General features: G+C 36.0%; 1 protein-coding gene across 30 annotated transcripts in view; it reads right to left on the bottom strand.

Moving 5' to 3' along the window:
* RBFOX1 (RNA binding fox-1 homolog 1) overlaps positions 1-16,682 on the bottom strand; it is a 1,129,454-nt gene that overhangs the window by 3,795 nt on the left and 1,108,977 nt on the right. For 25 of the 30 annotated variants that reach the window (XM_027684196.1, XM_027684197.1, XM_027684198.1 and 22 more), the window contains one exon: positions 171-246. In XM_027684196.1, coding sequence (XP_027539997.1) covers positions 171-246 — 76 coding nt within the window. Of the gene's footprint in view, positions 1-170; positions 247-12,056; positions 12,110-16,682 lie in introns of all 30 variants that reach the window. The other 5 variants (XM_027684195.1, XM_027684193.1, XM_027684186.1 and 2 more) reach the window with 1 other exon arrangement.

The following is a 16,682-nucleotide window of genomic DNA, read 5'->3' on the forward strand; positions in this document are numbered from 1 at the left end:
TCAAGTTTACTGGGAGGATTAATGTGGCATTTTAGCTGCCGTTAGCACAAGAGACAAATTCAATTAACTAAAAGTGAGAAGATGTCAACCGTGCTAAGATCCAAGCAGAGAGTGGAGCGTGGGGAGATGGGAAAGACGGGGATGAGGAAGAGGAGGAAATGATCACTTACCACGGCACCAACGCCGTAGGTGGCTGCTGGAGCAAGTGTGTGGTGGTAGGGGTCTGCAGCATAAACTCGTCCGTAACTGAAAAGAAAATAGATTTAAGATTAATGGAAAAAAAAAAAAAGAGAGAAAAAAAAAGTTAAAACCAGATATTATTAATATTAACGAAATGGTCGCAATGAAATATTCCGTTCTAGCCAAATTCCTTACAAATAAACTCACTTCACAGATTCAAAACAATATCCTTTGGGAAATGCTGAGGTTACGAATGACAGTAAATGTATAATTAGGTTTATGAGACTATTAGGAATCATTATCAGGCTAAGGAGAGTGGCTGTAGAGTGGTTTTAAAAAACATGCTGGTCTTTCATGCACATTCTTGATCTTTCTACAGAAGAGACAGTGTCTCCCTAAACCATTTGCACAGCTGAAGTCTCAGTTTTCAGGCCAAGTTCCTGCTACAACCAGGCAAAGTCAGTGATGTGAAAATCAGATTTACGTCATTTCTCCCCGCACAAAATCCTTACAGTTGAAACTACTTCAAAGCTCCTTTCCATGTACACCTGGCCCATTTGCTGGCCCAGTCCTCTGCTCCACCTGGAAACACAAAGCTTTGCTGCCCATTCCAAGGGTGAACACTGTTACCCCTGGATGTTCACAACCATCAGGGAGATGGACATGTCAGCTGGGTACAGGTTTCCCTGCACATCTCTAACACTTTCTATAATCAAAGAATTTCCATTTGCTCCCAGGTGTCACATACACCAACAAAAGTAATCTTGTAATTAAAGTGTTGTCCTGTGTACGAAGGCCAATATAGTAAACAAGCTAAGTTTTTTTAATATCCTTGATATCTCTTAAAAATATTTTACAAAATCATTATTTTTTAGCCTTATGTGAACATTAACCACAGACTGGTCTCATTCTCTGTAACTACCTTATTTTTCAGATACATATATGAACTTACTTTTTTTGAAAAGAGGCCAGTTGTCTTATTTTATCACGTATTTGCTCCTCCACAAGTGGAATCTGATTAGTGGATTTCTAGCTAATCAGCTGAGGGAAAGCTGAGAAAGGAATGTTCCCATGGCATATGCAATTCTCCACCACCCACAACTGTGGGTCCTGGCTGTGAGGTAAAGGTCCAAATTATCTGAACTAGATATTCCCACCCACTCAGTGACATCTTCAAGGAAGGAGCAGAAATTATCACAGACAAGGTAGTCTTTAATTCTCCATCTCACTGAGCCAAAATTTGCAAGATTAGGAGGGATTCATTTCATATGGAAATCCCAGCAAATAACCTCCTGGGACAACTGTGCTGGCTGAAGGCAAAAGGGTTCGGCACGGAAAAGAGAGAGACTTTACACTCCCATCCCTGACTCTCTGAACAAGCCCAGGGTCACAGATTTGCAGAATTCACATGCTTTTCCTTTTCCAAGAATATATAACCACACACCTTGATGGAAAAAAAAAAAAGTAGAAAAAAATTCAGGAAGTTCAAACTTCCAAGTGCACGTTGTTAATACTCAGTATTGTGAATTAACCATTTTTTTCAATAGAGTCCAGCATTTTGAACAAATGTAAAGTTTATCTATGCTTTTATGAAGTACTCTAAAATCTGTGTGTTTCAGTACAAAGTAAAACCATTGTAGCTGAATGCCTTCAGTTGTACTGTCCTGTTTACTTAGTAAATCCAAATTTCTGTGAAGTGATAACACATTAAAAATGAGTTAAGCTATTAAAGTACCACAATTTCAGGAATGTGGGCTCTATATCTTACTCCACACCTATTTTTACTTTAGATTTGGGCAGAGAAGTCCTCATTGCTATCAAAGGCATATATGGATATCCAGGGGTAACACTGTGTTAGGCAATCACTTTCCTTAAGACCTGGTCTCAAACTCAGGAAAATAGGTCTAAAAGACTTACATAAAACGTATTAATTCCTCTTTCTATATCAATTCTATTCAAATGTTTGATATCCATGAATACCTATTTTTGGAAACTATCCAAGGCAGTTAACAACAAAGAAAACAGGCAGTTCCCACTGAAAAAAACAGAAGGAAAATCGATTGCAACAGTCTGTGTTGGGTAAATGACTTTGGGATTCTTTGAGCTGGAAAAGGAGCCTGAGACTTCTTTGAGCAGGTTCGATACTGATCTCGCCCTCTGGAGCCTCTTTAGTAGGAAGAACTTCCATAAACCTCAGCCTTGGTAACCCCTCCACATTAGGATGCAAACAGAATTTAGAGATTTGATAGTAGCCATTAGAGAATCTCTTATGTCTTGTCCATCTACATTGAACTGAAGAAGACATTAACTCTGTATGCCTATTTTTAAAGTCTGAGAATCCACTTTAAACATCAGTATAAAATTTGAATTCTTTTCAGCCAAATCTCATTCAAACAGTAAGAAGACATCTAGAAAGGGAAAACAATTAATTCAAAGCTAGACGTGTTTTCAGCATTATAAATTTCCCTCATGGCCCAAGTAACACAGAGGAGGAACTGCTTGGACTATTATTATACAGCTTTAATGCTATGACTATTATTTTTAAAGCAATGGGACTCAGTATATTTCTTTTTATTCTTTTATTTTTTTCTATCTGTTTGCTGCAATACTGAGCAAGGGCTGTAAATTTAGATCTGTAGCAATTACATTCATTTTGGCCTAGATTAAGGGGTGCATTTTGTGTCCATCCTACACCCCATTCCTGCAGGATCCTTGACTGTGTCCCAGTCAAAAACTCACAAAACAAAGTCTCCTGGGTCACCCATGCCAGGGGATTAAGTAGCCTAAATGCAAGGGCCACTTGTAAGGAAGGAACAAGCCTGAATACATATTGGTAGGGCTTTATTAAATTAATATTATATTTAAGTCAACTACTGAAGTAACTGGCAAATTTACAACACTTTGATAATAAAATGTTTCTAATATTATATCATGATTTCACAAAAATCTTGACAACTAAGGGGAAAATATGGATAAACACACACAATAAGCAATTTAAAAAGATGAAAATATGACCGTTTCAACCCAGTGTTGACTTCTGAGTGCATTTTATTACTCTTTTGCCAAAGTACTAATCACTCAGTGTTTTACTTGCTTTTTTCATTCTACTATATAAACTATGTTTCTTCCTTAAAACAAAAGAACTGTGAAGTAATCCTAACGTGAGAACTGTGAGTAAAGTCAACCCTTGCTCCTTAAAAAGAATATTTTACATTTATAATATGATAATGCTAAAGTTCGGACTGTGATATTAACATGGAAATGATATTTCAGAATTAGTAATGCGTATATTCTTGTTAAAATGAGAAACACTTCTTTTTCTTTTACAGGATATTGAAATTCCACTTAAACAAATGTGGTGCAATGTAAACACAAAACACAAAAAGCATTCTTCCAAATCTTCTGTAAAAGAAAAAAAAGTATATGAAATTAAATCACAAAGTTCTCATTTTTGCACCTTCCTAAATACACTTGACATATGTAAGCACAAACATGGAAGAATATATTTCCAAAGGGGAAAGAACACATGCTCAGGTATTATCTGGGAAAAAAATGCATTGAAATTCCTCTGTGATGAATAGACTTTTTTTTTTTCCTCCTCAGGGTGACCTCTACCTTCAGAATATGATGGTTTTATTATGATTAATAAATTTCATTTCCACAGAGGAAAGGAACAGTGTCAGCTTAAACTTAAAGCAAGTGGGTTTCTTTTTAAATGCTAATTTTTAAACACGCCCTTGCATGACACCAAATTTAGAAGCTCAGAAGGTTAGCAGAATAGATTCTGATTTCCATGCTGAAAATAGTAAGAAGGATTTAAACTATATTGTCACACTGCAAATCAGTAAGCTGCTTCAGTCACACAGTCACTGGTGCATTTATTCACTATTATTGCCAGTGTGCTTACTCCTCATTAAAATTAGTGGCATTTAAATGCTTTGTGACCATTTACATTGGAAATAATCATTCTAGGTAAACAATTTATTAAAATGTAGGACAGGTATTTTGAATAAATTAATAGTCAATGGGATTATCTGTGTGTATTTTACAGGATGTTAAATCAATGTATCGAAAACAATACATGCACTCACAAATCCTTGTCTAAGAACACATCTGATGAATGATTTTGATGCATCACTAATTAGCACAAGGTATGTTCCACTAGTTTCCAGTATCTGGGACAAGTATTCAGGACATAATGGGAAAAAAAAATGTTTTGCTAGCATTTTGTTACCATACTGACAGTGGTTCTTAAATAGCTGGACTAACAACTTACTGGGAAATAACTGAGAAGAGAAAGTGTAGCCATGTTAACATCTATAAATACAACTGTAAACTATCCACCATCTCTGTTCTTTACTTATGCTACTCCTCAATCTTGTCAATCATCTTCAGCAGAGGGTTTAAAAATGCTAAAATACTACATAAAGGACAATTTGTTGTCCATGGAACAAAGGAAGAAAAAAAGAGAGAATTAAAAATGGGAAATTGTGAGATTTATTTCAGTAGGGCTTTTTAAATGGAATATATAAGTCTTCAGCAGTAGGTACTGTTAAAGTCTCTCTAACTGTAATTACAATTTCAGGATTTTAAGTTCTTTAGTGCTATGGTGGTATTTCCATGCAGATGTAGCACAGACAGTGGAGATCCAATACTGGACACGTTTAGAAGCTTCTTAATAACATACATATTATAGTGTTTGATAATAGCATCAGTCAGGAAAATTTCACCATACAAATAAGAACCAAGCTAACACATTTTTTCACATCTAAACATCACTGGAGGAAATAAAGAAAATTATGAATGTGCTTAAGAACTATGAAGAGAGAAGTTAAGAACTGGTCACTACCTCAGCTAAACCTAGCTGAGATCTCATACCCCATTACTTGCCATATTACAAGCAAAGTGTGTGTACCACTGAAAAGCCCATATTTCTAAGTTTTCCAAAATATTATCCATTCTTTACCAGCTTTGGTTATAACTGAACAATCAAGTGAAAAAATAGTTTCTTCTTCAGACCTAAACGTGTTGGATCTTTAACCAGAACAACCTTAAATTACTGAAATTGTTGTGCTGACAATTAGTACTGAATTTCACAAAGAGGCAAGTGAAGGAGTGGGTTGTGGTGAAGTTGGGGAGGTCCAGTGCAGACTGTTTCCTGCTCACCCAGGGAATGGGCATCACTGCAGGATGTGCCTCTTGCCATTGGCAGGTGGCATGGGAGGGGCAATCCACAGCTGCCCTCTGGTACAGGCAGACCTAAGTGAAATTTTACACAAAGATGTGAAGACTTTAGTAAAGAAGCGGAAGGAATATAAGGAAAGGAAGGGTAACCTGGCCTCGTCCAGATAAATGATTCCAGTGACTAACACAGTGCTGTTTCTCTGGGTCACATAATGGTGATGACATGAGCAGCTGAGCTCCTTCCTGTCCACACCAGTCACACACCACACTGCTGAGCAGTATTTCAGACCTAGTGGGTCAAACCTGTGCAGCAGTGGTGGCCCTTTAACTTAAAATTCATCTCCCTGCAGTAGGATGGTATCTGCTTATGGTGTTCAAAGCACCTGCAACCAAGCAACTAACTTCATTTTAGATATTAACACCAAGCAACTTCAGGCATCTCAGTCACCTGAATGACCAGTGAGTCTCTCTCCATATCTCAGAAGGCCATGGAGAAAGATGTCTCTGAAATTTTAACATGAGACCAAGGAAATTGAAATCTGCTGATAAAAATAGTTTCTGGTCATTTTGCTTGATTGGAAAGGTTAAGAATGCTAAAATTCTTTATGCAAAGTTTTAAATGCCCATTATCAAGCACTAAGGTCACTGAACAAGAGAGGACCATAATATACTTTATTGCATGCCATCTTCCTCTTTCATGACCTAGAATGTGCTACAGATTTGTGATGTGGAGCAGAGAAAGAATTAGGAAGAGACAGGCAGCACAAGGAAACAGGGAAACTTCAAGGTGTGCTGAACTCCTGGATGCTTGGAGAGCCATAAGGGATTTCCTGTCAGTACAGCACTACCATTCCTAGGTTTTCCCAGAGATAAGAAACTTGACCAGGGTCTTCCAGGGAGAGGGTGATAATGAAAGGTTTCTGTGAAAGGATCTTCATAAATATGTCATTGATGAAATATTAAAAGCAGTGTTTACTTTTCCCTGCAGGTTGGAGCAAGGAGAAACTTGAGAAGCCTGTGCAGAATTTTCTGTATGTAGAGATGAGTTTCCAGTTCTTGACTGTTTACTTGTTTATGTCATAGCTCAATTTGGCCAGTTAATTTTCTTGTTAATTGACAGGCATGTTTTGCAGAAATTTTGGTTACTGGTGCTCAGATGTGGTTTTCATTTTTACTTCTGTTTGCCAACCTAAGATTTTTCTGAAATTTGTGGGATGTTTGCAGCCAGCCAAAGCTGAGCTACCACCGCTTTAAACATTGAACCAAACATGATTGATACTGGTTACTTTGCAGAAACATAGAAGTGTAACAAACAGCAGCACAGGTGACTTTTTCCTGAACTGATGCTGAATAACTGCTATGGAGCAATCTCAGGGACAGACCTCAGCTTAAAAGCTTTTACTCAAGTTTCAGTCTTGCTGTCTGGATTTACACAAATGTGGGAATTTCAGTTGATGCCTTGTCAAAAATCTAACATAGTAATTCTATGCTACCACCACCATCTTTCTGTGTAGCCTCTATCCAAGGAACTGAGAATTCAGATAAAGTTCTTTAAAAAAAGCCACTGGGGAAACTGTGGCTTGCCATCAAGTGACACCTAAAACCAGCTCTATTCCAATGAAAACCAAGTATTTCTTTGATCTGTAAAGCATTTTCCCGTTACTGTTGCTGTTACATTTCAGGGAAATAGACCTTGAACAAATTCTTATCTAGTTCAATAATAAATATACTGAGTACTTTGTTTATTAAATTGGAAAGCAGTCTTTTGTACTTGTGTGTTAAGTCGTGCAGAATGCAACCAGAGTATTTTTTAATGTTTTAAATGGAATATGATAATCTCAAGATACTAAAACTGAATCCTTGTTCATTTAATTATTGTATATAGGCATACAAACATGCACACACACGGACCATCGTTCATGGGCACTACTTGCAGTCTATCAGAGAGAAAAAAAATCCAGTTGCTTCATTAAAAAAAAAACAGCCCAAAGATGCACGCATGCTTCTAACGCACTTGTTGAGGACAAACACAGATTATTCACTATTTCTGTTATCAAAGGAGCTTCACATTGCAAATCCTCCATTTACAAATCACAGAACCTCAGCTTTACTTAATCTTGTCATGTTGTCACATTTGACTAGCCATGCGAACTGACCTAGAACTGCGAGCACGGGGAAGGCAGAGCTGTCACAGAGATAGTGACAAAGATGCCAGCGAGGGCTGCCAGTGTTTTCACTGGGTGAGAAAAAGGAATTAATCAAACTTCATGAAAGAAGAACAGAGGATAATCAAAGTGTTTACTGATTTTTATCAACTGATCGAATAGCTGAACATCTTTACCACACAACTACTGAGAGCAGTAAAAGCTGTAACGAATGGAATTCCATATAAGCAACTATTTATAGCAGCAGTAAACGCAAGTTTAAACTGCCAACATAAAGGACACTTGAATTTATAGAAGAAGTTTAATTCTGTGCATTAGTGCAACATTTCCTAGTCTTTCCAGAGCAAAAACTTCAGTATCTGCCATTTTTCACAGGGAACAGCAGTACAGCCTTAAATAAATACTGGCACAAAGACCTTACAGATGCTCCTTCATCTTCATTTTTTATTTGATTAGCGGAAGAGCATAACATAATAATAAAAGCATCTCATAGAAAATGGTTATTTTCCCAGTCAAATTGCTTCATGAAATGAAGTCAAACCCATTGGCAGCAACACTAAAAGGGAAGAACCTCTCACAACTGAGCATATGTCTTCACACAGTAATTCTAACGGGCTAAAGGAAATACCTCCGAAGCTGCATTCTTCCAAAGCAGTTTGGATTATACTCGCTCAAAATTCTTTTGCAAGAGTTTGATGTGATCAGTATCTCCTACCAGACACATGAATAGGTCAATGAGATGTATGCAATTATGTATGGCAAAATTTTGACCAGCTAAAATTATTCATATAACACAGAAGAGGTAGGTTTGCCACAACAGGCACCGTAACTATTCTAAGCACTTCATCCAATATTGATTTGCTTTTAAATAAGTATCTCCATATTTGCTACTGTTTAACAAATTACATTTGTGGCAGTGTTAGTGCTGACAGGTTAATGATGGTATAGAGGAAAATTGCAATGATTGGAGCAATTGCATTTGTTAAAAATGGCCATTATTCTTTCTCTTCAAATATTTCAACAGTACAAACTCCAGTGTTTGTTTCTTTAAAGCTGCCTGCTTGTATGCAACATCTTTCCTAGAGTTATAAAATTAAACCTTTCAGAATGTTTAATCTATTTTGGAGACTGTATCTTTCTCCAAGTGGAGGTCAATAACTTAATCTAAGACTGTCAACTTTTAAAGCTTTATAAAGCATTTCCTTTGCGTGCACACACAAACACACAATACCTCCTCCTGGGGTTGATTCTGCTCAGAAATGTAAATAAATACAGTCACAATGGGACAGATGTTATTTCCACTTCCACCATACTTCATTGTAAATTCAGGTTTATATATACACTTGCCTCTCTCTCTCTGTTATTCCAAAACCATTGCAAATACACTTGGGAGAAAAATAATATGAAGCATGCATCCACACTGGATTATTTTGTTTGTACATGGAGGTTGGATAACAGTTAAAAACTGGAAGAAGAGAGAGAATAATATAAATCTAGAATAATGATCCTGTCTCATTTTTACACAAAAAATATAAAGTGTAATATGCAGGTACATCCTAGAATGCACTTGGAAAAGACACTAAAAGTATCGTTTCTTTACAAAATATGAATTTTGATCTTATAAAACCTAAAAGAAAAAAAAACAGATTGAGCACTGATTTGAAAAATCCACTAAAAATGCTAAAGATGCAAAATGAACAATGTTCTGCAACCAACACATAAATAAACCAAGGGTTTATTCTGAGTCTCATTCTGATTTATCCAGACCTGACAGGCCAAGATGCCCATTGCCCCCATCAGCCAAGAACCTCAGGATTAATTTTCCCCTAATGTAACTATTGTCAGAGATTTGCTAGAGGAAGGTCTTCAGAGATCCTTGTTAAAATTCCATCATCAGACTGCTAGGAGGTTTCTGATAGTTTCCCTGCCTCTGTTCTAGTTCAAATCTGTTTGCAAACCCTTTAATCATTCCTGCCAGAGAAGATCTATCCCATAAGTGCAGAACTTCTCTTCTGAAGAGTAATTATTTTTAGCCTCAGAATGCACTGGATGCAATCAAGAGTGAAATGCTCTTAAATTTCCCATGGAAGGACCCCTCTGGCAGATACCTGAAGAGGTTTTCCTTATGTAATGTGCATTCAAGAAGAGATACACATATTTAAATAGAAATGTGTATATGGACACGATGTCTGTTCATTAACACATTTATCTACTCAAGATTACTTTATTCCCAAATCAAATAAGATTATCATGTGGCTGAGGGCTAAGTATCCTCTGGCAGGAATGATAAAGTATTAGGGAGAGAAGAGTGAATATTACCAGCAGAATCATCCAAGACCTCCCATTTCCATTGGATGATAAAATTCCAACCAAAACTTTACTTGTTATATTACTACTTGAAGTCTACAAAGACACACATTCTTTACAAGGAAACAATACAAACATACATATACTCACATTTCAAACATTGAGCATATTATCAGTATCTTCACTTCATATCAATTCTACAAACACAGTTAAATTACTGCAATTGAGTTTAGGAGCACTAAAAAAAGCAGTATAAAATCATACTGCAGCTGTTTTGCATGCATCTGAAAAACCACAGGAAGGTTAACTTTGGTTCTAAAGGTTTATGTAACTCTATATATGCTCCACGTATTAAAACAGAAAACATCAGATAATAAATTAGTTGCGAGTCAACTTACAGATTCAAAAGACCAAATTCAACTTTGGCAACTTGAATCCCAGGAATATGGGCCAGAGAGTTATTTTTTTATAAAGCCAAAAGTCCTTTAAATTCTATTACTAAAACTTTAGTATATTAGAAACAGAAGATATAGGCTTTCATTAGCTTTCCACTTCATATCTTATAGCAAGAAAAGGCACCTGCAGTCATCTATGATGGATGTGTTTATCACATGGTCAAAAATATACCTAACAAAAATATCTTATTGTTGAATCAATTCAACAGAGGTAATCAGCTGGTAAACTGAAAAGTTTTAATAAATATACACAGAGATCTATTTCCTTTTGTGTGAAGTTCACTGAATGTACTGATAAATAAGAGTGTCATATTTTTTACTGGAATTCCAATACAGAATGTGTATAATACAGTCTTGGGCACTTAAATTGTGCCTGAATTGAGGGGGAAAAATGTCTTTATTAGAGCAAAAATTACTGCTTAGAAGGGTTCACTCTGCAAAACAGGCCCCACAGACCCCACATCTAACTCAAGAATTCCAAGTATAAAAATTGCTAAAATAATTATATTTATTCTGACTTAGCAAGACTTAGACTTACAAATTAATAGCCTTCCTACTAGAGCTCATTCCAATGAAGAGCTGAGCAGGAAGCTCAAGGGAAATAATGGAAGCCAAAATCCAAGTCTAGTGATGTCAAGAATGTGACAAGTATTGACTGCTCAAAATGTATTTTACTCATGATATAGGACTTGGAAAAACCCATGTTAAATCAGGTTTTATTACAGAAGAACTTTTCAGATTACCATCAAAGTTGCTATAGCTGGCATAGACATTACTACAATTTTAGTATATTTTGGGTTTAGCTATGATTTTCTTTTTCATACATAAATGCTTTTTATTTGTTGCTATGTAGAACATTATGGCATAAACAGAAACCTCATCACCTTTCTCATATTTCTGCTAATATAAAACTTTATCAATAAACACTTCTTAACACCAACATTTTGTTTCACACTATATACCCTTTCATCCTTCAATAAGAGCAACTTCTATGAACTCGATTTTTTGCATAACATTATTGGCAGAATAAGTCCCATCACTATTACTATTTATATTGCCTTTTGATTTCTTATGCAGCAATATAATACCATCCTTACCTGAATTAAGACTAAACTTGTTCAAACTCTATTGCTTAAAAGAGAGAAAATCCCTTGACATATTCAATATATTTACAAAATACCATTACCTTTTAAAGACATTATTCATTTTTCTATACCCAAGGCTTACAACATGATAGTATATCAAGACTTTTTACTTACTAGAGAGCGATCCTCTGAAGGCACAGACCCTCTCTCCCACTATCTTATCCATAGGATAGACTTTGTGAGTGCTTTAGGGTCTGCTGTACCCTTGTGGGCATCATTTGCCCCCAAAGAGTTGAAAAGAAAATTGTTAAATCTATAGCACTTACAATGTCCTACAAACATCTAAGCCTTTGCTCTTTTCATCAGTTCTGTTTGGTTTGGCTTTTTGAAAGTCACAGTCTCGATTGCACTGCCCAGTAAGTTTTTATCAGAAGGTTTAACACATCCTTATGTACTAGGCCATATGATATTTAAACTGGAAACAAAACACCAAAGTCAGCACAATAACCTGACGGCTTCTCTAGGGCAGAACCTATAGGCTGAAGCTACAAATTAATCAAACTATCCCCAAGATTTATAACTCTGGACTTTCCTATGCCTTGTCTTACGATTCAATGCAGCATGTGAAAAAGGATATTGAGACCTGGATGGATGCATCAAGAAGTATCAATGATTGTTACCTGCAGAGGTGTTACAAGAAATTTCATCTGCTGCAACGAAGACGAATTGATTTCTGCAAGAGAAGATAAAATTCACAATACTGCTTGCTGACTGGGAAATGTGCTAGCTGCCAATTGACTTGATGTTTACAGATGGGGTAGGGGAAGGGTGCTTAATTTTAATGAATGTAGCAAGAAAAAGTGTTGACGTATTTCAGTACTATAGAGTTCATAAGGATCATGAGGTAGACATGCTGGGATCTTTTCAATGAAATAATGGTGACATTTGGATATGGACTATGTACAAACTCTTGCATTGGAAGCTTCATGTTTAGTGTTACAGATATGTCAATATATTTATGAAGTCTAATAAAAATAAAACAATATATTGATATAGCTATTAAAGGGCACTACTGCAAAATATGTAAAAAGCGCTTTGGAAAAAAAAATTAAATTGCAATTTACTTTGTGCATCTGAAAGGAGGATATCGAAAGTAAAATATTTTGCTTTTTCTATGTCTAATATAACTACAATCAGAAAATTAATTTTCTGCTATTTGTTAAAAAAAATGACATAGTATATTCTCATATACTGTCATCCAAATACATAGAAAAGTCTTTTGCAGAATCTTAGGAGAATAAGCTAGAGATATGAGTAATTTCATATAAACCTTCTCTTGCAAAATTCTTTTATAAACCAGGTAACATAAAAAGAGAAATGCTAAATACGCTAATAATTCAAAATGCAGAAAACTTCATTATGCCACAAATCCTGATTTGTCCTTTCCGAAGTCAAAGCAAACAGGATTTGGGTTAGTGGAAACCATGTTTAAGGATTAACATCGACTGATTCCTTTATATGCATATACACAGCTTCCTTGTAATATTTTGGTGTTGTGCAGGATTAATAAAGAACCTGGGTGAAGTTTTAACACTTGGGTTCACAAGTTTTACTTGTTTTACTCCCAACTGCACAGAGCTGCTGCCTCCTGCTCTGCCAGGCACATAGAAAAACTGCAACTCTCTGTTCTGCACAGCTTTAAAATGCAAGAGCCTAATAAATAGGAGCCAGAAGGAACTAGGTCTGGCTAGTATTAAGAACTACCTGGAAAAACTTAGCTCTGCAAGCATTAAGTACCCTGAGGATCCTACTGAACCTATTTTGTTCAGGAGCAAACATCTCTTAGGGGTAACAGAGCCTTGAAGATTTAAACCCCAAGAGAACAAAATCTATTTTTATTACTTCACCTACAACGTATTAAAGAGAGTTGAAATTTTCATTTAGAAATCTGTGAACCTTGTTACTTAGAGGTTCACATTTTAGGGGGAAAAAACAAAACAAGGAATCTGCAATCTGTACTACAGGGACAGCATTGACTAAATCCAAAAGCAATACCTGATCATTGCCTCTGCCCTACCAGAGATACTTTTAGTGTGAACTTAGTCATCAAACTGAACATTCTTTCATTTTCACTTGGATGTACAATTGGTAGTTTTACACTTTATTTTGTCATCTGCAACAGTTTCACAAGCTAATGAGATTTGCCTTGCGTGTAATGCTAAAGACATGAATTTAAAAAAAAAAAAACAACAAAGGGGGATCGATTTCGCAATATAAATACAGAGCTACTCTGCATTTCTTAGGTAGCATAATTTGTCACTGTATTTACTGCTATCACCTCTTGTGATAATTATAGAGAGAGAAAAAGTTAGAGGCTTGCCTAAAAGGGATTCAGCCAGTAGCAATGCAGATTCACCAGCTACTGTTGAACAGAAAATTCTTCTGATTAATTTCTACAAAGTTATTAAACTGCCCTCTCATCTAAATGAAAGGATCACCTTTCCTTAAAAACTATCTCTAAACAGGTTACTGAGAAACTCCTCTTTTTATCTCTGCTCAGAACAGTGGAACACTGAGCCCCAGACACTCTATGCCCAGATGCCAAAGTACAGAATTATCTGCAAGGAGAATATGCTGGGTTAGTACCTACAGAAAGAACCCAGGACACCCTGCAATTTGTCTTTTGGAATGGCAAACGTTATTGAAACTGTTCTGAAATCTTACTTTGTTTTAACCAACTCGTTAGTAATTGTCAGTAGAAAACTAATTAAAAAAAGAAAGGAACCCAAAGTGATACCTATTTAAAAATCATCTACTATAAGCATTCCTTGTTATACTGCTTCATAGGAAGAGACTGTTTTTCCTGTGCTTTGATTTTGTAAAATTAATTTCACAACTCCATACAGAAGTTTTAAAAGTAGAAAGTTCCATACTGGTCAGCATAGCATCTGTGAGAATGAAAATACTAGATGCTGGAGTTTAATAAGCCAGTTCATTTTTATTTATATAACTAATTAGGTGTTATTTGTAACAATTACAATACATTTTTTAGAACTTGGATGGCTTTAATGTTTTTATAGTGGCAGTTTTTTATTTAACTAAATTCTATACTACTGTTCACATAGACCTAGAGGGAGAACTGCTCATCAGAGGCATCACTACACAAGTTTTCTTCCTAAGTGTGGACAACCCCAAAGTTTGCAAAAGGAGTCCTTCAGAGCAAGGCTGACACTGTGTGCATCATATTCCATCTGTCTTGAAGCAGCTGAAAAGCAGACCTGGCAAAGGACACCTAACCCAGCTCAGTCCTTTGCAAATGCAGGGCTGTGCCCTTTAAAGACCAATTTTCTGCACTAACTATATTGAGTATACAAGGCTTAAAAATCTCACAAGGAAGAGATGATGAAAATTCATGATGCGTTTTAGGTCGGTTTAGTGTTCCTCATCACTGCTACACTTTTAATGATTCAAAAATGTACAAGAAATGTAAGTGGACCCAACTTTATTATACAATAAGCTCTGCTCTATTAAAATACAGAATCACTTTCATAATTTAATTTGTGTATTAGCAGCGAAAGTACAGAACTAAATTTTTACTGCTCACTGGTTTATACTTCAAAGAACACAGATTTAAAAACTAGAAAACATTTTTTGTTGTTTAAATAAAATTTTAAAAGTTGTTACTGGTTATAAGGGAGATTAAGAGAAAAAAAAATTGAAAGGATAACATGACTAACACATTGATCTCAATGTACAATTGGATATATTCAGCCTGCTAGATACTCACACCCTGGGCTAAGTGCAATCCTTTTAAGTGCAGGACTGGCACCCTTTGGCAGTCTGAGCTCTCTGATGGAAACCCAGACAGTGTGGGTCATGAAAATGTGCTGCTGGGACTCCAAATGGCTGTGTTCCATCCCAGCAGCTACTTCCCAAGGGCAAACACCCTGCATAGTGTTGCTCCTCTCAAGCCTATACATCAATTTCTTATTTCTCCTAGCAAATTGAAAACTAATACGTTTTTTACCAGCATGGTAATAAAAATATTTTTAAAGTTTGAAAAAATAAATAATATTTAAACATTTGATATGTTTCCTGAACTCAGATAAGAACAGAAGGAGAGGATAACAGAAGTACTATTTAGTGATTTAGATGCACTTTCTTCCTTTGGGGTAGTTATTGAACCTGCATTACACCATCTTCAGAAGGTTTGAATATGTCCTAATTTCCTCTGCTCCATTCCCTGTAGCCCCTTTGGCAGACTCCTAACAAATACATGCCTCTGAGGCCCCACATCTGACATAAACCTCCCTGTTTTGGCACCTGCTCTTTCTCCCCAGAAGACCTTTTGCATATCCAATGCATTACGTGCTTTCTTTCTCTCTCCTTGATGCTGTGAGTTAGGTGAAAACATGCCACACTGTAGCATCAAACAGGGTTTATTGTTTTTTCTGAAGATCTTTAATCACTGGATCCTGAGCCTTATCCTGGCTATGACTGTTTAATATACAAAACTATTTCAGTGAAGAACCCTCATGTGAATTTTTGCTTGTTGCTAAACTGTCCTAGAAAGATGCAAGCTGGGGTAGAATGGACAACAGCTCTAGGAGACAAATCTCACTATGTTCTGTCAGCATTTCCAATCTTGGCATTATTTTTCACAGGGTAGCTTCAAAACAGAGAGAAGCATGATTTTCTACACCCATCTTTCTGTACTGCACTTTTTATTATAGAAGAGCTTTTATTACAAGATTCTTCATTAGCACAGTTAGAGCTTATGCCCTCAGGAATGATCTTCAGTCATTATTAAACTAATATTTTGTATTGGGACAGGCATGGGACTTGCACTATAAAACCAAGTATTGTTTGAAAGTTTTTCTGATGGCATGAGGTGGCCAGGAAAACTACAGCTGTCAGAATCACACCGATACTCTCCAGCATCAAATTTAAAAGAGAATAACAAAATATTTTCAGGTTCAGCTTTATCACCTCCCTAAAAGTACCCTGTTCTAAATTAAAGCAGGTCACTGAATTAAAAGACTTGTATAATAGAGTATTAAATCAAAATATTTAAGCAGGTGAGGAACAGGAATTTAAGTGAAGCTCAACTAAAGTTTTTCATTACATATACTATTTAGTGAAAAATATTACTAATAACAAATTACTTCAGTAAATGTTATTTATATATGTACTCACAGAAATTAGGTCTTCTGGACTATCCAACTTTTTTTTAAAAAATAAAAAAATACCATAACCTCATTTCTTCAGCCTGTTTATACTACCACAAGTTTATTAAGAGGCCTAAG

This window comes from Neopelma chrysocephalum, unplaced genomic scaffold (genome assembly GCF_003984885.1).
Source record: "Neopelma chrysocephalum unplaced genomic scaffold, ASM398488v2 Primary Assembly neopelma1_65b, whole genome shotgun sequence".
NCBI lineage: Eukaryota > Metazoa > Chordata > Aves > Passeriformes > Pipridae > Neopelma > Neopelma chrysocephalum.